The 21476-nt window shown below is 37.2% G+C and overlaps 1 protein-coding gene across 3 annotated transcripts; it reads right to left on the bottom strand.

Annotated features, from left to right (window-relative positions):
• Nucleotides 1-15: 15 nt before the first annotated feature.
• LOC142344264 (serine/threonine-protein kinase Chk1-like) lies at nt 16-16977 on the bottom strand. Of its 3 annotated transcripts, none has more exons than XM_075395834.1 (5): nt 16884-16977; nt 16072-16195; nt 11862-12455; nt 3861-4129; nt 16-388 (listed from the first exon to the last, which is right to left on the bottom strand). In XM_075395834.1, exons 2-4 carry the CDS (start codon nt 16166-16168, stop codon nt 4101-4103), a joined length of 720 nt encoding a protein of 239 aa, XP_075251949.1. In that variant the 5' UTR covers nt 16169-16195; nt 16884-16977; the 3' UTR covers nt 16-388; nt 3861-4100. The 3 variants fall into 3 exon arrangements, with proteins under 3 accessions (XP_075251949.1, XP_075251950.1, XP_075251948.1); XM_075395835.1 differs by having other exon boundaries at nt 16072-16188; nt 16884-16956; XM_075395833.1 differs by lacking the exon at nt 16884-16977 and having other exon boundaries at nt 16072-16232.
• Between the last annotated feature and the right edge of the window lie 4499 nt (nt 16978-21476).

Below are 21476 nucleotides of genomic sequence, written 5' to 3' on the forward strand. Positions count from 1 at the left end.
ACGTTCGCTAGCATTGCAAGTTTATGGGACGGTCAGTAAGAAAATCTTTACACAGATCTTAAATATTAATTGTAAAGTGTTTGAGCGGCAATTCGATTATAAAGTCGGAAAGTCTCTGTTTTATTCTTGTGAACAATCTTTGAAACCCTTGTTCATTGCCTTTTGTTCTTTTCAGGTCAACCAGGGTCAAGTTTGGTTCACGAGTTTCGCGAAAGTCTATTTTTACAATAAGCTGCTGATGGTCTCTGTCGTGGGTAGAGGCTATTATGGTGTTCACTGCAATTTGATAGGACATGCCTTGTTCTTCTAAGAATTTCATCATTACAATGACCATGTGACTGACTGTGCTTTGAGCAACACACCTGGCCAGTCGTTTGAATATTGGCACCTATAATAAAACTTTTTTGTGGTATTCTACAATTTCGACAAATCGCATGAATTGTGTCACACCGATTAATGGGCATGAAGGTATAACACCTTTACAAAAAAATGTACCGCATCAAAAAAAAACATAACACATCAAATAAAAAATCTTTAAAATATATGTTCAATATTTTCACGAACAATTTGACTGTCCGTGTTGTGCTTTGAAGTTGATTGAAATTAACAATTCTATGCATCGCAGTCAGTAGTCAGTTCAGACAATTGCCGCGATGATAGCAGGTATACCCGCCACCCGGGCTGAAGTTTCACCCTTAACCACCCCTAATTAGCGGGGATTAGAGTGTAATGCAAATTCAACTCCTATTTATCGGGGAAAAGAGTGCAAGAGTGTAATTTTAAAACATTACACTGTATTCACACTCTTTTCTCCACTCTTTTTACATTTTTTGCAAAAAGTGTAATATAGGGTGGACTGATAAAAACTTACGCTCTTATAGAATTACTATTATAACCAAAATGAAATGTTAAAAAGTTTTAGCAGGTGGCGCAATGGTTAATGCAATTAGCGAAAGTAACATTTTGGAGATAGGGAAGGTCGGGGGATCAATCCTCACTACCTACTTCCACCTTTACTTTTTAAAATAACACTCTTCTAATTACACTCTTCTATTTACACTCTTTTCCCCGTTATTTTTGTAGAAAATCCTCGGCCCGGGCACCGGCATCTTATCTGTACGTTGACCTATTGCCATTTTTGGTTGACCTAAATATAAAATGCTGATAATTCACATTTTATCTTCTATATTTTTATTTGGAATCGTAACTTATTTCATAGCGCAATCGGCATGAAAAAATGGTGGGATGGGAAGGAAGGAAAACAAAAGAAGAATAACCATTGGGAATCTAGCCATTCTGGCCAACTGTGTCCCTGGACCTACCATTGTTGTGGGGAAGATGGCTGGAAACTCTTCACTTGGCTTGGCTACAGTAGTCAAATATGAAAACTGACGATGGACAGAGCAGCTGATATTGCGGCACTAAGTGAAAATGTGGAGAGAAAAGATAGAAAGGAACAGGAGAGAAAAACAGAGAGTCTAACTTATATGGGTGTTTGGGATACGAAAGACAAAGAATCTTCATTCGAAGGAGACACCATGTGACAATGCCAAACAAACCAAGCATACCGAAGCTTTCTTACGTCTAAAACTGAAGATACCAAAGATTTCTAACAAGTTTTTTGGTCGTTTTTGTTCGGTCTTCTCAACTACGGAACGCCAATTATTAACAATATACAAGAACTCAGTCTTGGACAAGACGTCATGTTGCTAGCCGCCAAAAAAAATTGAGCAAGGCAATATCGGAGAGACAGTCAGAGTTAGGTGCAATTTTGAAAGCCAGGTAAAAAAGGGGGCAATGACCACCTTTTTAGCATGTCTGTCAAGGACATTTTCTGCCGCAAGAAGAAGAAGGCTTTGAACACCAAATTGAAAACACTAGAAATGAAAATACATATTTAAGAGAATTTACGTTAAGACATCCGCAGACAACCTGAAATGGGACCTACTGAAAACTAGAGTTCTTTTTTATCTGAAAATAGGTCTTAATGAATGGACACCATGAGAGAGGGGAAACATGGGACCCCAAGTAACGCTATGGCTAAGGGAACCCATTTCTAGGAGGTCGCCCTGAAATTTGGATCAGAAGCGAATTGAGGACAATTAATTCTGTAGCAGAAGACGTGTCGCTGGAAAATTTTAAAGTATCAAGAAAAATTAACAACGAAAAGAAATGTTGAAAGTATTAAAAAAAAAACGGATTAAGCTTATAGTGGGTGCATATTAATCAAGCACCCCCCCCCCTCCCGAAGCACGTGCCATAATTTTAAATAATGATTTACTATGTAATAGCACGTGATGTGTGATTTTGTGGAGCATACTGGGGGCACAAACACAAACGGAAAAGATCCGAAAAAACAGCCAAGGAATTTAAACACACACATTCAAAATTACAGATGGAACTGTCTAAAGGTCTGGTTTAGCGGCAGTAAAAATATCAGGTGTTTGAGAAAAAAGTCTCAGAATTATTTAACTAAGGAACAGTGAAGAGACAGCAGATAAGCTTGGTCACAGACAATCAAACAGAAAAACACAATTACAACATTCCGTTTTTTAAAAAAAGTTTTTCTTGCAGCAAAAAATTCAAATTAACGTTTTGTAGAAATTAGGAGGGAATAAATTAAAACATTTAGACAAGTACGCAACAACCGTTCTTAATAACTGTATTTCCATGAATTTGATCAAATGAAATAGTTGCTATTTTCGAGAAAAATGTTGGCGTAATTGGGGTATAGATCTAAGCTAAAATACTACAAGCATTCAAAATTTTTTTAAAAAAAATGACTAAGTATTTTTATGATCCAATGGCATTTTTTTGGCGACCTTTGAGTGCTTGTGCTTAACTTGTCAAGTGGATTTTGAAGTAAGTGTTTTAATGCTTTTCACCTAATTTCGATTTAAAATCAGTTGGGAAGAATCTCTTTAACGGCTACGACGTAATGGTTAAGTGACTCTCCTTGAAGTCACTGAGATCGTCTAGGCGTTTATTGAGAACCGCGAAGCGGTTCGAGATGTTAATTCAGAATTTCGAAGTGATCTCTGCAGAGTCACTTAACCACCCGTACTGAGCCTCCAGAGACCATCAGGCCTGATTCAGAAAAAAATCAGGCAAGGTCCCAGGTCTGATCATGTCAAATACAAGGCTGCTAAGAGAACACTCCAGAGTCGATCTCTGAGGTTTCTATTGACAGAGAAAAATCAAGACTTGGGGGTCTCTGCCCAGAGAAATCCCAAGTCTTGGGTCTCTCTGCCAAGAGAAGGTCCAAGTCTTGGGTCACTCTGTGCAGAGTACAACCAAGACTTGGTACTTGGTGACCTCTTGGCAGGCAAGACACAAGACTTGGGATTTCTCTTGGCAGAGACCCCCAATTCTTGATTTTTCTCTGTCAATAGAAACCTCAGAGATCGACTCTGGAGTGTTCTCTTAGCAGCCTTGTATTTGACATGATCAGACTCTGAATCAGGCCTGGGACCTTGCCTGATTTTTTTCTGAATCAGGCCTGATGGTCTCTGGAGGCTCAGTACGGGCATGCTTAAAACACGAAACGCGCACGTTTCAAAATGACGAATGTCAACGGAAGTCAACTTCTGGCTAAGTAGCAACTTCTGGCATTTTGAATTCTTTTCACCTTTTAAAATGTGCACCTGAGTATTTTAAAATTGGTTCTGCATAATTGAGATTGCATCTAATACCCTTTTACATTGCTTTTGCAAAACTTAACATTACTATTAACATTGCAAAACTATGCGACAAGTTCTTACAGACTTTTTAACGCTTGCTGACAAAAAAGTTCATGCACAGCCGATAATTAAATTGATAATTAATCAAAAAACCTGTTGAGAATCGTCCAGCAAGTTTACCTTAATGGGCTCTTCAGGTGCGACTAATCCAAAAACATTATCATCATCATCATCATCTTGAGCTTTGATTATTAGTTGTGCTTTCTTATCTTTCTCCTCCTGTCTCTTATACCATGTTTCTTTCCTGATGTTGGCTATGCAGAGTAATCTGTCGTTGTACTTTGGATCCAAAAGCTTGATAAAGAAGGAGAGGGTGACATTATCTATTCGATTGAATGGATCGCAACTATAGACGTGTCTCTACCAGGAGCGATATGCAGGGTCCTTTTCTGTGGGTACCCGGTTCGTGAACTATTCAAAAAAATTTTGTAAAACCAGCCTTGACCAACTTTATTTCTTATATAAATTTATATATATATATATATATATATATATATATATATATGTATATATATTATATATATATATATATATATATAAAGTGACAAACAAGCGCAAACAAACACATACACACACAGACAAACAGACAAACAGACAGACAGACACACACACACACACACACACACACACACATACACACACACACACACACACAACCCACACATAAACAGAATAAAAAACGAAAAAACGAGCACACGCAAACACGTGCACACACAAACTCTAAACAGTCACAAACAGAGAAAAATGCAAAAGCAGGCACACGAATTCGAACGCAAGTAAACATTTGCACAAACACAAACACACAGACATACACACACAAAGATACAAACGACACAAAAAACACAATTGAACATATATACACATATATACCTTCTGCGAGAGTATTAAGGAAGAGACAAAAACGGGGATATTTCGCTTTTAATTTTGATGCCTTTGAAACGTGTACTTCTAGCAATGTATATCATTTTCTAATAAGGCAAGAAACACGTTGAAATTTGAACTAACATCAATTGACAATCTTGGAGGATTCCTGTGAACACTTCGTCCTACAAGTTCATGAGACCAATCAGCAAAACAGGTTCTGGAATGGGGCCAACTCTTTCCGGAGAGTAAATCTACCTACGTAGAAATCTACTTATCCAATAATTGGACTAAATTGAAATGCACGTGCGTTGTTAGCTTTGTTAGCTCGCTAAGCGAAATCAACAAGCAAACAAGAGAAAATTACAGAAGCTTACTGTTTTTGCGTCCTGTCTGTGGGACTAGACGAAGTGCCTAATATCCGGTGAGATTGTTCCTAATACCCCCCCGGCCCAGTCTGTCCCCCAAGTTTTCTGGGGCGGTTTGCCTGTGAAAACAATCGTCTTACAACATACAACAGTCTCTGTTTGTTGGGGTAGTTTCCAAAGTTAGTTCCCCCAACCTGTGGTTTTTTTTCAAAATGAAATACAACTTAAGAAATGCAATTTTCGACGATAGTGGTGCAAAGCAATTAGAGAATGTAGGCACACAAAGCGATCCACAAAATCCTGAAACCAGCGAAGACATGCATACGGGTTTGACCCAGGAGTTGCAAAATGTTTGTGTTAAAGAGTTTTTTCACGTAGCTGCAGGCTCAATTCTTTTTCTGCCAGATACCGCAGATAAACTCTACAGAGTTCAAGTTCTAGAAAACTGCGATCAGTACACCAAAGTAAGATATTTTGGTTGGGGGTCAGAGCACGACGCTTGGTTCAATTCAAAATCAATTTGGGCGTACTCAAAATACAAAGAGCAGTTGTGCAGCCGTCGGAAAATTAACACAGACCTCTCAAATAAAATAGACAAACTACTGATCTCCTGTGATTCAACTGATTCCAGTCAGTTGAATAACTCATTTTTTGAACGTGTTGATCTCTCAACAAAGTCAGAAAGTAACAAACTGCCAGAGGTGTTGACAATATTGAGTTCGTACGTGCCAACCTGTCGCTTTGTTCCTATCAAATTCAGAGCAAGATGGTCTCAACTGCTATCAGGTATTCTTCTTGAATGTGTTGAGGCTCCAGACAATGAGACAAATTGGCAAAAACTTTTTGCGGTTTCAAAATGCGTTCTACGTGCTTGTAACCGCGGAGGCAAAAAGCAAAAGCGCAATCCAGACCAACGTCTCGCAGAACGTTTTGATCGTTGGAACGCCGGTGAATATGGGAAGCTTTGGTCAGAAGCTGTCTCCTTGAAACAATCAAAAAGACAGAGAACTAACAGCATTGAAGAAATATCGGTCAGAGCGAAGACGTTGTGCCTACAAGGCCAATTTGGCCGAGCTGTTAAAGTTTTAGCTTCTGAAGGTCTCGCACCCGATAACAAAGCTACATTCAAAGCACTGGAAAAGTTACACCCGAAAGAACCGATACCTGATGTCAGTTTATCTGACGATATTGCATCCAATGCGTTCCAGTTTAGTGAAAACGCAGTTTATGAACAACTTAAGACATTCAGCAAACACACTGCAGCCGGTCCCTCTAAGATGTTTCCAGAACATCTTCAGCACGCAGTAGACTGCACTGCACCTGATCGGTCCGAGTTTGCACTGAAAGCGATAACAAAGTTTGTAAACTTTGGTAGTAGGGGTCTCTTTCCTGTTTTTATTTCCAAAGCACTCTGCTGCGCTTCACTCACGGCTTTATCCAAAAAGAAAGGTGGGGTGCGTCCAATAGCAGTTGGCGAAGTGTTGCGACGCCTCATAACAAAATGCTTGGCAAGTGAAGCTAAATCAGAAGCAATTGAGCTATTTGTTTGCAATTGGGAGTTGGCATTAGCGGAGGCGCTGAGGCAATCATTCATTCGTCCAAAAATACATACGATAACATAGTAAGTGCTCAGAAGGACGGAGGCGTGCTTCAAATTGATTTCCAAAACGCTTTTAACTCAGTCAAGCGATCACACTTATTAAAAGCAACTTATGAATTTATTCCAGGAATTGCCGCCTTCACCAATTTTTGCTACTCCCAGCACACACCACTCTTTTATAACAATGCAATCATTCAAAGTGAATCGGGTGTTCAGGAGGGTGATCCGCTGGGACCGTTATTGTTCTCCTTGACGTTATGGCCGATCATACAGAAGATCAAGACTTCAGTTCCGGATTTGGTACAGCACACTTGGTACTTAGATGATGGGTTTATTGCTGGTTCTGAAGATCAGATCAAACAAACGCTTGAAATCCTAGCCAATGAAGGCCCCGAGAGATGCCTAATCTTGACAAAAGACAAATGTGAGCTGTGGTCAGTTAAAAATTTACCCTCCATTGATCAGGCAGTAAAAAGGAATTTGGGAAACGGCTTTGAAATTCTGGGTGCTGCAGTTGGTTCAAAAGAGTTTGTCGCTTCTTGTTTGAAGAGGAGAGTTCAAAAAATTTTATCTATGCCGGATAATTTACATCACCTCAACGATCCTCAATGTGCATTGGGTATCCTTCGCTACTGTTTGGGAACTCCGAAACTAGTATACTCATTACGAACTAACACTCCATCAAACGAGATGCTCGAAGTATTGAAAAGTTTTGATGACGGCCAAAGAGAAGTGTTGGATCAAATTATTGGCTCAATTATTGATGATGACGCATGGCAACAGTCTTCCTTACCTATCAGTTTGTCGGGACTAGGCGTCAGACAGTCACAAGAGCAATACAAAAGTGCATTTGTGGGCTCAATTTTAGCCTCAGACGAGCTGGTGAACAAAATAACAAGTAGGCGTCCCCCAGAAAGTGGCACTTTTAAAGAGTTACAACAGAGTCTGGAACAGTTCAATCTACTTTCGCACAAGCAAAAGAAGATCCAAGAAGCACTTGATAAAGAAAAACTTGCTGACCTAATAAGAAATCAATCGTCAACTAGGGAAAAAGCAAGACTCCAATCACTATGCCTGCCTCATTCAGGAGCATGGCTTGCTGCGCCTCCAATTCCCGCTCTATGTCTACACCTTTCGGCAAAGGAATTTCAAGTCAGTGTCAAGTACAGGCTCGGGATCGCGGTTTATGATCAAGAAAGAAAATGTCCTTATTGTAAGTCAGGTACATTGCACACGTTTGGTGACCATGCAGTTGCCTGCCATGGAAGGGGAGATGCGATTTCAAGGCACGATAGCAGCTAATTTGTCTCCAGTAATTGAAAAACGCAATCTCATTGCGGAAAACAACTCACGCCCAGGAGACGTCTATCTGCCTTGTTGGAAATCTGGCCAATCTGCTGCTCTAGACATAACCGCGACTTCCTCTCTGCAACCGAACATTATTTCTCATACGGCAGAGAAGTCAGGCTATGCAATTGAAGCTGCCGAAGATCGAAAATATGCTCAGTATGAAACTAGTTGTGCTCAACAAGGAATTATGTTCGTCCCGCTGGCAATTGAAGTTTTGGGCGGTCTGTCGAGGACTCTGAAGAAGGCCTTATTGCGCATGTCGTTGTTAGCTGATAGCAGAAATTATCAGTCAGTGGGACAATCCATTGCCTTCGACAGAGCAGTTCAGTCACTTTCTGTTGTCATCATACGAGGATCAGCTAACATGCTGTTGTCGCGAGCTCCGTAGTTGAACGCAGCAATTAGTTGAACTGCGGGTTGTCTGATAATCAGCGACCCGATTGTGTGGGACGCAATGTGAAGATAACTTTTCCTAGACGCTTGTGTTGAGCTGAATCAATCTCTTGATGAATTAGAAACAAGCCCGAATTCTTATTGTACTCACCCAATGAGAGGGGAGTATTTTCGTAAGCAATGTAAATCAACAGGAGGGTACTTGAGCGCAGTTCATTAACGCGAGGAAATTTAAAAACGAGAGTTAAAAGGCTGAGGGAGAGAGGAAGAAATGTCAGAGATCGGAGATAACCTTAAGATTGGCAAAAAGAAATAATCAGCAAACATTTAAATTTTAGATCAATATAAACCAAGATTATTAGATAATGGAGACCACGCAGATTTAATTAAAAAGAAATATAATTAAAAAAAGCCAAAGGTAACGCTTTTCCGGAGCTCACTTCAATGCAACTAAACCTCAAAATGAAGGCAAATTAGCTTCAAAAAGCATCGCAATACCCAAACTTGTTGGAAAATTAATAAACATTCTTTATGAGGCAACATTCAAAATACAGCAATACTGTTCTAGGCCTCACCAGTGGTCCGGTTAACATTTCCACTAATCGGTTGAAACGTATCATCGACAAAATATTGAGCGACTCTGAAATACTGGCTCAGGGTTTAGTTCGACTGCTGGTTTCAATAGTTCCACTCTTTCAAGTTATTATGCACAAATTATCATTACCTACTAAACAGCTTTTTTAAGCATGCATATACTCGTACTTGTCCTTGTTTTTAAGACAAATTTAAAATCTTGTTTAACTTAATAAACTAACGTTGGACAAATTGCTCTCAAACGACTGGTGAGCGGTAAGCGGCTTGCTTTGGTAGTAGCCAGCAGTAGTTAGGGATGATGCTAGCATTATGGCGTGTACAGGGGGGTTTGAGGGTTAAAAGGAGTTGAATTGTTTTGGGAGAAGGGGGCAAAGTTTAAAAACCGTCAATCAAACTTAAATTTATGTCTTTTCAAAGGAGTTTAGGAAAATCCAATACATTGAGACTAGTATGGCGTGAAGTTTTAGAAGAACCTAATGCCCTCTGGGTTTTTCCTGTTTATCTCTTTTTCGAGGACAAAGGTGAAAAAAGAGGTCTTTTTGAGGCCTGAAAGGTAAGAGCGTCAGACGAAAAGTTGGTCAAGCAAAGACATGCATGAAATAGAATACCGAAGGTTTTAATTAATTGTCACAAACGTCGTTTAGACCAATTGAAAGTAAGCACACACACACACACATAAACACAGTCAAACACAGTCACACATATGCAAGCGTACAAACACACAAAAACACAATCACACAACAACACAAAGACATGTTTACACATAAAAGCACACACGCACGCAAACAAAAACACACAAACATATACACTCAGACCCTCAAACACCAAAACACATAAACAAAAACACACACACACACTCACACGCACATGCACACACCAACACTTATGTGTACGCGTACAAGCATGAGTATGTGTATGTGTAAGTGTATGTGTTTGTGTAAGCCTAAGTGTCCGTCTTTGTGTATGTGTATGTGTGTGTGCGTGTGTAAAGGTACGCGTTTTTGCGAGTGTGTGTTTGTTTTCTGTCTTTGCTTGTATATGTCAGATAATATTTACACAGACATTTTTTGTAGTCTCACTTCTTGGAGGATGCTAGAGAGCTATTGATTGAAGTCTTTCCAACAACAGAATCTGTTTCAAAGCAGATTTAATTTTTTTTGAATACTGGTACAGAAATTTTCCATTTTAAAAAACTTTTTTTTGAAAAGTTAGAGGCACTTGAAAATTTGAGTACCTTGAAATTGCAACACGTTTAAGGAGCAATTTTTCATACGATAGCTTTCAACGCCATTCATAAGCAAATTGAAACATCTAAATTGTTATCTCTCGATCTATATTGAGACACACCGAATCATGCCTTATGATACCCTACGTCTCAATCCTCAACGCTTTTCATAAACTCTCTTTTGCTCATTTTCATGTCTGGCACTGAAATAAGAAGCAGCAAAATTGTAGAGAGGTGATCAATAGCAGCTCAAATGTATTCGTTGTCTTTTTTTGAATTCCCTTTGTTTAAAGTTATTTACATACAAAAACTCAAGAGTTGAACAGTGAAAAAGTACTCGATTTGCTTTTAATTTTGAAATAATTTCTCAAAATTAATATCAAGTGAGCGTGAAAAGAGCAGTTTCTCCGTGAAAATTAAGCCAACAAATTTCAGTTGACTCTCTATAATATTTTTTGCATCTATTAAAAATTGGCAATCTCAATTATAATTTATGAGGCAAGAGAAAAACCACAACGTTTTTTACTCTTATTAAATTTTCTACCAGTGTCCTAATTAAGTTCATAAGCACTTTTGAGCAACTTGAGAAATTTTGTTTCTTTTGAACAGAAAACATTTTAAAGGTGGCCTTCAAAGAGATGGTTAAATGCAACTGCATTTAAAAATACTCCGAAACGTGAATCCACCCGCACGTACAGTGCATTTCAAGGAAACCTTTTTTGTATTAAAAGCTGCAAACTAAGACTAATGAGAACCTCGAATATGAAGCCAACATTTTATGGTGGTAGTTATGGTAAGTACCATAAAATTGCAACCCTATTGAACGTTTCAAACGTCAAAGTTGAAATTTAAAACATGCGGAGATCAGCTTTTCAGGATCATTTGCATGTAGGGAATTTTTCGAACGTTCGCTTACGTTGCAATTTCCTGGGACTGACTATAACACAACTACAAGTACATGCTAAAGAAAACTAACGCGCGCTAAAAAAAACAACGAATAATTATTTCAGACCATTTAGGTTGGTTCACTTTTAAATAAAAAACTTGCCTCAATTTTCTGCCTTGGTTATCAAATATCGTTTTTAAATTTCACAATTCTAATATATAAAAAGTTTAAAAATTGTGCGGTTTTTAGTGGCGGACTTTTAAATTTCACTTCTTAAGCGTTGACTAATGAAAATTTCACCAGTAATGAGCCCAGTTCATTGCTTCTATACAATAGCGCAATGCTAATTTTAAGTGTGAACCAAGTGATAGAATTTAGATGACTGGTAGCGCAATGGATGAAGAAGTGGGTATTATAAAGCATGGTTTCGAATCCTTGCAAATGTGATAATTTTTTGTAAAAATTGGGTTGAACTAATAAAAAATGAAGTTTGATGGCCAAATATAAAAGAACTTGCCAAATTTACATCCATTCTGTACGCCCCAAACTTTGCAGCGCAGACAGGATTCACTACAAAGACTTGCAGGCCTTCTGGCGTAAAAAATAATTTTCTTAACCGCTATTCTTAAATTTTTAAATCAATTAATTAATTCTTAAATTATTTCCTTGTCCCGGACCTCCTATGATCAATGTATCCGTGACTTGAAATCATTCTTCGGAACTTACGCGAGCCACCAAACCGCTTTGAATTGCCTTATGTGAGCACTTATTCACAAACATGTAAGTGCTGTTATCCAAATTTGTTACAGAGTGGTCTTTTTTTCAAATCAAACTTGTTCTCGACCCGGGTGAGCTCTGTCCCAGGGCTCTGCCCCTGTCAGCATCTGTACAAGTATTACCCCACAAGCCCACAAATCTATGGGTGGGGCGTCTACAAATTCACCCCTTAGTAACTCGGGAAGCAAAAACAAAGCTGTTCCCGCACAATCTGAAAACGTGCATTCGTAATCGCCTTTCATAAATACAGCTGATGTTCCAAAATTGCTAATTTTTAGATTCAAATTTTTGTTGACTAACAAGTTTTCTGGTTTTAGATCGCGGTGGACAATATTTCGGCTATGCAGGTACTCAACGCCATTCAGAAGTTGACGGAAGAATCTGAAAGCTTCTTGTTTTGGCATGCCTATATCTGGCTCAATTCGGTCCGCTAATTCCCCATTTTCAGCCAATTCTAACATTAAATACATTCCTTCTGATCCAATCCGGCCTTTGGATTGTAGTCGGATAATGCTTTCGTGGTTAAGTTTTTCAAGAATATTCATTTCTTTTTCGAGTGAGCTTTTATTATTTACTCGAACCAATTTAATGTATTTCAGAGCTGCTTTTTGTCCAGTGTTCGTTTCGGTGGCAAGCCAAACTGTTCCGAAGATTCCCTCGCCTAAAATAAATCTCAAGTTCTTGGAGTATATAATGCGTGACTATGCTACCCCAGTCGAAAAATGATGGATAATTCATAAAAATTTAGAAATTACTTTATAAATATTTGCAAAATAAATGTATCATACATGTTTTATACATGTTTATAACTTTTTCGGAGTTTTCTCATTAATTTATAAACTATTTGGATTTTTTATTAATGTATAAATTATTTGTAAACTTTTGGATTAGTTTATAAACCATTTATAAAACTTTAATTTACAAGTCGGAACAAAAAATTTTAAAAAATATACAGAAGTCACTGACGTTTCATCTAATTTCTAGCGTTTATCTAAAATTGCTCAGTCGTTCGAGATATTAAGCCAGAATTTTTTCGCAATGACTTCTGCCTAGTCAGTTAACCTTGCACAAAACGCGCAACTTACAAGTTTGAAAAAGTCCAAATTTCACGGGATTCAACTCTTGGCTATGTACATAAAAAATTTTGGTTTTAAACATCTGGCAAAGAAAAATTTCTGGATATCTAAAATACACGCAAGTTTTTGATTAAAAAAGATCTCAGTGACTTCAAGCCGAATCCCATAAACTGTATGGATAACAATCAAGGGCAAGTTATAAAATGCCGCCTTGTAGAGTGCCAGATTTCGGATCTATTCTATCCCCACTCCCCCCTCAGAATCGGGACTTTTTCCGTTTAAGCCCCCACCCCAGCTTATTGGGCGTATACTATTTGCACCCCCACAGACGCCCGTACCATATTTTCTATAAAGATTTTCAATGAAATGACACGTGCTCTAATAACGTAATAACGTACTGGGGTAAGCACAAACGGGAAAGATATAAAGATTAAATCAGGCAGTTGAGGCATGATGGCACTAGCAAAAACAAGCAGACTTGTATATATATATATATATATATATATATATATATATATATATATATTGAGTTTCACAAAATTTGCAAAATTAACAAACAAGCATTCAGTAACATACATATAGCGCTAGGTCGGAAATAAAAACGAGTGAATTTAGAGTTAAAAATGCCCCGTGTTCAGTTGTGGTAGATTTATATTCAAGTCCCACGGGCCGCCGAAAAAACATTGACATGGCCAGCGAAGTATACACAAACGCTGCAAACCACTTCGAATAAAAATTTTTTTGTTGATTTAAGGATCATGGAACGAATTCTCTTACAAAAACCCCAACAGATTATTTTTTGGCAATAATACAGGTCTCTGGAAAACGTCACCAGTTTTAAAACTATTAAAATCTCACAATATGATGACCTGACAACAAATCGAAAGGACAATAGATCGAAAACAATAAAATTGGGACAATAGATCGAAAAATAATTGCTGTTCGCATTGGCTGAAATTAAGCATCATTCGCGAGCTTAAAAGAAATTACCGCATTTGACAATGATGTGGTGGTTCCAGTGATTTGTCATAAAACTATAGCAGCCGAACAAATTCTCACGACAGTTTGACGCACCGAAAACATAAACGTACTAACGTCGGACAATCTTCTCTCGAACGACAGGCGAGCTAATTTAATAATTCAAGGGATTCGATAAATTGATTTTTTATGGTTCAGAACACGGTGGGATTCGAACGCAGCTTTTACCACTCGGCTATCAGCCCCCTGGTATTCTCCTCTGCTGCAATCGCTTTTACTTTAGCAGCGAATTTCAATTGGGATCATTCAAAATTGAAGAAGAAAAGCGTGAAAATGTCTTTTAAGAAGTCAAAGAATGCTCTAAATGAAAAACGAAAAAAATGATAAAGCAAAAACTCTGCACAAAAAAAGACACACACGTTTACAAAACTTACCTTAAATTTCGTTCGAGAGCAATTATTATAGAACATTAACCTATTCAATTGGAAAAAAAATGTATATCACTGTGACCTTATGCGCGCAACTATTCTTCATTCAAAACATCCTGATTCTAGAAACTAAAGCATATATCGTGTTTGACCTCATCTTGCGGGCCGTGGCCATGTCTCAGCGGTTTCTGTGGCTCATTGGCAATTGATATTGATCTGTCTCTATTGAAAATGAGATTTTTTAACCAAATGAATGCTTTTCTATTCGGCTTAGCGAATATGAGTATGCTTATGTTAATGTTTAAATGCAATCTCAAAAATTGGTTTTTGTTGAGTGCAGTAATGGACAAAAAGCCAATCAGAAAACAATGTAAGATTTTCTCATTTCTGATTAGCCAGCTTTTAAGGCCTCGTCTTCTACAATACTCAATGTTGTTATACATAAAACTAGATTTGTACATAAACCTACGGTTGCGAAAAGTTCTGAACTATTACCCGGGTCGATATTTGGTCAAGAAATAATATACGATCAGCGGTGAAAAAAACTTTTTTCGGCGCAAAGCGCCCGCATCTTTTAGCATTGAATGCGGTGAAAGCGGTGAATTTTTGTAAGATTTGCGGTTTTGAGTGGTGAAAAAATTTCTTACAAAAAAGAAGCTGCCGTACACGGTTACGAACCTCTCACCTTCTGTTCGTCTACAGCTTCGTATTCCACTGCGCCATATGTTACTTACGTGGTTGATTTTCCTGTGAATTTAAGATAAGCGTTGAAATTAGCGGTGATTATTTGTAGGATTTGCGATTTAACCGGTGAAATTTTTTTTCACCGCATTCTTCTGGTAGTGGTGCAATTTTTGTTTTACCGCATTCTGCTGGTAGCGCTGAATTTTTTTTTCACCGCATCCTGCTGGTAGCGGTGAAAAAATTTCTTTCACCGCTTAAAAGTTTTTTTCACCGCATTCATGGCATCGAGCGCAAATCTTACATTTTTACTCAAATTCACCGCAAATCTTACATCTTTTAGCAATTTATAGCGGTGACACCTGAACCCGGGTAAAAAATACAGTCTTAATTTGAGCTCAAGAATTGCGTCAAATTATGAATTTCTTCTCTTTAAATTTGAAATTGGCAACATATTAAAATTTCGTTTGAATTAATTAACCTCTGAATCTCACATTTATCGACATACTTTTGAATAAACTAGCACGCGGGTAATCTCCTGCCAGGGCCTCACTCTCTCGGCCATGCGGGCTTTTCATTGGTTTGCAAACTTATTTCAGACTTGAATTTCGCCTGGAATGTTTTAATGTGTGTGTATTCAGCTCTATAGCTCTTCTCTTAACGCAGAAACCCCATATTTTTGTTCACAGGCCCCTAGTCGAAGATTAGCTGTTTGAAAAGATTGGATCTGTATGACAGTTTGGCATTGAAGTTAGGCGCACAAATTTGTGTAATACTGACGCGATGAATTGGGTTTTGAGCAGAAAAATTGTGGAAAGTTTGCGTTAATAGATACAAACAACCATGAGATTAAGACCTAGATAATAGTGTAACATAACAATATACGTTTTGTCGGGTCTTTTGCATTATATCCCCACCCCCCCCCCCCTCAGCTTAGTCGTCAGAAGACATGCAGCCCCCATTATAAGTAAATATACCATAATTTGGGGTACATTTTCACGTGTGTCCTTTCTCGCCCCAAAAATTGTGTGCTATGGCTATACACAATTTTTTGTGTGATTGGGTTAAACGTTTTAATCGGTGAGGCAACGCAGTGATATATTAAAGAACTAACCCAAAACATCAACCAAGTCCCAGCCTTGCTCCAATCCATTCTGCAAAATAAATTCCCTTTGTCTTCTAAGCGTTGCTCGAAATTTGTTTGTTGCCATAGTTTACTGCTCTGTTTCAACTAAACTCTAAAAATTGGTTAGGACAGTATTATCTGGAAAAGCACCTGAAATTGCCGGAAACGTTAGAGCAATTTTGCCCTATCTTAGCTGGCTTAAATTTTACCCTAAAATTAAGTTAAATTTAAGTGTACTACATTAGTGTACTATATTACATTATGTTAGCTTTCACCTTAAAATTAAACTATTAAGATAAAAATCGAAAGTTAAAGTATAGTTTAAGAAGCTCTTTAAGGAATATGAGTTCATAATATTTGATAATTTTATTAAAAACTGATCTTTTCTGTTTATATTTTGTTTACCCCTTCCAGCTAAGTTGCTGGTATCTACGTTGCAGCAAAATGATTTACTATGTGATGACACGTATTTTATAACAGGGGTGGATGGGGGGGGGGCATAAAAGATTTGGAGAAGGCGACGGTTGGGTTTTATGTCAAATTCACATGTATCCAAAATCAGAAATATGGTCCACAGAAAACATTAGCAACAATAGGTGTTATTTATTGCCAAAAACTGAATTTTTAAATGAATTATTCTTACTCTTGTAAAACTCTACAGAAATAATTGACTTTTAATGTTCAATAACGTTAGGATGATTTTTAAGTCAGTCATTGTATCAGAAATTTGAAGCTTTGTTCTCAGTACTATTTAAAATTACATATTGGCGTCGTAAGGTAAGCTACTTATTTTTTTTAACCTTAGAAAGAATGTCAATGGATATTAAGAGAATCAAGTTTAAGAAATTTTCAGGCATTAAAATTTCGAGTCAGTTCAACTTAGTCAGTTAGTTGGTAATTAAGTCACAGAAAAGCACCTGGAAGGCGGCTAGGCAATGGAAATATGTTTTCGGCGCAATTGAAATATTTGAATATATTTCGCGCCCCTTTTTTGCCCTTTTAGGTCTAAGTTTCTTTTCTTACTTAGTAGCCTTGCCTCAGTCTCAAAATCTCACTTTTGAATCTACCTCAAAAGTCAACAAAACAGCCCCACTTTTAACCCTTGGATTCTTTAATTACACTAGAATATGTTTCATAGAAAATCTGAGGCCTTTTTGGACCAATATCCAGTAATAAGCGCCCTGTTGTCAACCCACTAGGTCCCCCAGGCGCCCAAAATCTATGTTCTAACATATAATGATGCATGGTTTTTCAATTTGTTCATTAGATCATAGAACCAAGGTTCTGTTGCTAAATAATAAAAAACACATGCAAGTAAAAATCAGCTAATTTCATAAACAGAACTTATTGTGTAATTAGAAACCTCATTCTCAATTTAGCATCCCTAATTTTATGATCGTTCCGGCTAGGTTGAACAATTGTTCAGGTCAGTCATAAATTTGTTGATGCCTAGACGAAAATTAACCAAACATTGCCTATAGATAAGAAAGGCCTCATACAGCATCTTAATGTTTTTTTAAACTGGCGTAAGCAATTTAAGCAATTAAGACTGCATTAATTTGCTAAAAAGTTTTCTCGATTCTGATTCATAAATCAGATCTATTGTTTCACCCCCCCCCCCTCTCCCGTATTTTTATGACCCCCAGTTACAAATTATGTGTTGTTATATAGCACAGTACTATGTAAGAATAGATTTATGCTCACTAAGCTGGGGGGGGGGACAAAACAGAATAGAACCGAAAAATCATATAATTCTTCTAATTTTTGTACGGTTACCATTTTAACCTGAATTTTGGGACCGGATTTGAATTTATTGGGGACGTGTGAGAAATCGGAAGTTCTAAAAAGCCGATTGATAGAGAACCAAAAATTTACTGAAAATAAAGAGAGATTTTACAGACATTTTAAATTACCTAAACAACATTTTTAGAACAATTTTAAGCAAGTTTTTCGGAAAAAAACATAGCAACTGAAAAAAAAATAGTTGAAATTTTAAATTAAATGTGAAGCGCTGCTTATAAATTTCAAGCAGTTTATGTTTGTCTTTAAAATGACCGTCTATAACTTCGGCTTTTATCCTTGCAAACGATAGCTTGATATTAAGTCTCACGACTGCAGTGAAAATGCCAGAAATAATACAAAAATATTTTAAAAATTGGCAAGGGAATCACAATTGAGGAAAAGCGAATCTCTTTTCTAATTGGTTTTTTCTCATTAATGCATTCAACAGAATTTGTGTTTGTTATGCCATAATGTCAAAACTGGGCATGTCTGCTTAGATGACCGAATTGAGTTTCCAAATGCAATCAAAGATACTTACTTGGACACAACTCATAGAACGCACCCCAAAAATTGGGATGTGAGAGATATGGTTATAAGTGAAGGGTGGCAGTATTTGAAATAGGTTAGTCTGGCCCAAACACCAAATTACACCCTGCAAAAATGTTCTCAAATTAAACTCATATATATTGTCCACGAAATGCTATCTTTTAATAACCTGCAAAGTGAGTATTGATGAAAATTCAAAGTTTTTTGGATGTTTTCTCAACAAAGAAACGACCATCAAAAACTCCGTCACCTGAGGTTTTTGAAATTGATTTTGAATGAAAACAAGAAGATGCAAAAGTTCTTACAGAAGTACTCAAGAATGGCATAACACGTATTATTAAATCTGATGACTCCTGAAGTCATATCGCACGAGAACAAATTTTACATTCAATTTTCCGAGTTATCAGCGTTTGATCTAATAACTAATTTGAAACAAAATGACTTATTGTTTTAACAATTCATGTAGATAACTTTTTTTTGCCAAGGAGTTCCTTATAGTAACACTGATTATGTTCCATTGATTGGCCGATTTGAACTAAAAATATACACTTTTGTCAAGAATTACACAAACCCGGGTCAATATTTTGAGCCTTTCATCTGATAAAAAATCACCCTGGAGGAAATAAAAAAAGTTTGACTCTATTAGGCGGTAAGCTAACAACTGTAATGCTTTGTGGTTTTTTTGTTCCAACGACTCTAAGTTGATGTCGTGGAATAATATTTTCAGTTCACCAGCAAATAAAAGTTATTTCTTTAATGAACATTGTCAATTCTGCTTCTAAAAACCATTATGAGCAGAAAATTTTTTCACGCACTAAGCTCAGGTAATAGACAGTATAAACAATTAAGACCATTATTTTTTTTCGGTCAGGTTTTTCAAGCTCTTTTTTCAAAGATAATGTGTTTTCAATGACAGAACTCAGAACTCTCGACCATATGTCAAAATTCAAATATGAAAGTCGCATACTGTCAAATTAACATAGATATGAAAAACTTTTGCAAGCCGCAAACGTTCAAACACCTTTTTTGTCAATCCATTTTCTTAACGTAGTTGTAAATAACTAACGAGGCCAAATAAATCACTGCGTTGCAACAATTCTTATTTCAGCACAATGACGATGACTCCGGTTGGTTTCCGAATTGTTTGAACAAGAAAACTGCTCGAATGCAAACCAAATTTGTTGAGTTGGAATCTTTTTTTTTGGTTGGCAAAAACTGGAAATTTGGGAATAAAAGCTTTCCTGTTTTCAATAGCCTAAACATTTTCAATTTGACAAACCAAGCGCTGATTTTTACTGGGACAAGGAAACCAAAGAAAAAAACTTCAACTAGACACTCAAAATTCGAGGAGCTTTGTTCTTCAGGCCGAAGCCTCTATTATAATGAACGGTAGAACATTCTCGTTCATTGCCTATTTTCATGTTTTTGAACAACTTTGAAAAGTTAATTGAATTCTCTCTGTATATACCATGAATGGTTTTCTGCGTGCAAATTTTGCCTGTGGTTACTGAAACCCCCGTTACTTTGAGCCTTTCCTCCAATAAAAATCGTTCTGGAGATAAAAACGCTGCATCTATTCGCCCAACTATTTTTACGACTTCCACCCCTACAAACTATCAATTGTTGTACAGCACGTTACTGTGTCAAAAATACGGCACGTGCGCCTGCGAGCCTTAAAGTTATTTATATGCTGATGCCCACTAAATTCGGTTTTCAAATCTAAGGACATGTTATTGTTATTAATACAAACACATCACTTAAATTTGAGATGACATCAGAAGGGTTATATAGTCTAGTCGAGTAATGCCTTGAATCAGTTTTCATCAGCAATTAACAGTGACCTGTTACAAGGAAAAATTCTAGTCGCAACCAAGCGTTGAAAAAATTTTTTAACAACCCACAAAAAAACGAGACACTAAACTGGGAAGCGAGCCACATAGACCCGAATAGCCTTGATTGCGTAACTGACTTGAAAAGAGGTAACAAAATAAGTATATTAAAACATTTCACATCAATTCATAATTGCTATATTTCTGTTTTAAAAACATGCACGATCATCCAGAGCAATCTGGTTGTTTTGCGATTGATCTATTTCGATTCCATTCTTTTCCTCCTCTAATCTTCATTCTCATTATCACCTCCTTGTCTCTTCCAGAATCGGTGACGTTTTGTATCTAAAAAGATATCATCATAAATGGTTTCATTCATTTACGTAGCAACCCTGGACGAAGTTTCACTCTTAATCCACCCCTATTTAGCGGGGATTAGGGTGTAATGCGTATTCCACTCCTATTTATTGGGGAAAAGAATGTGTGTAATTTTAAAGATTGCACTGTTTTTACACTCTTTTCTGAACTCTTTTTACAAAAAGTAAAGAGTGTAATTTATGGTGGACTGATAAAAAATTACACTCTTACACATTTACCATTGTAACCAAATTGGAACTTCAAATAGAAGAATCATTTGGCACAATGGTTAATGCGCAAAGTAAAGGAAAATTGCGAAGCAATGTTCCCCCTGTGGGATGCTGGCGGACTAAACCTCACTACCTCCTTCCACTTTTATTTTTTAAAATTACACTCTGATAATTACACTCTTCCACCCTTATTTAAGCGGAGAAATAGGGGTGTAATTTTTTTTTATTTTTGCACTCTTTTCCTTGTTATTTTTGGGGTAAAATCCTCGGCCCGGGAACCAGGGTCGTATAAAAAAAAGTTAATTTTTGCAAGATTGCCTTTTTAGGTAAAAGCGACTAGAACTGTTCAAAAAGCTGAACGCTTAGAAAGCCGAAGGCCGCCTAGCATAAGCATTACTAAGCTAATAGCCGTTTTTCGGGTTTTGTGCCTATTTCTTAACAACTAACTTGTTTGAGTAACTTCGAGTACTACACAATTTTTTAACGTCGATTAACATATTCTCCCGAACTAATGTAACTATGTTCCGCGTTGTAAAGGCATCATGCAATTAGACGAAAGAGAAGAGAGAAGACTAAAGAAAAGAGTACTGATGTAGCGTTTGATGTCAGCCGCCATTGCGCCGAGGATGAAAGTAATCAAAATTTTATT

Source organism: Convolutriloba macropyga, chromosome 8, assembly GCF_964194025.1.
Source record: "Convolutriloba macropyga chromosome 8, txConMacr16.3, whole genome shotgun sequence".
Lineage (NCBI taxonomy): Eukaryota > Metazoa > Xenacoelomorpha > Acoela > Convolutidae > Convolutriloba > Convolutriloba macropyga.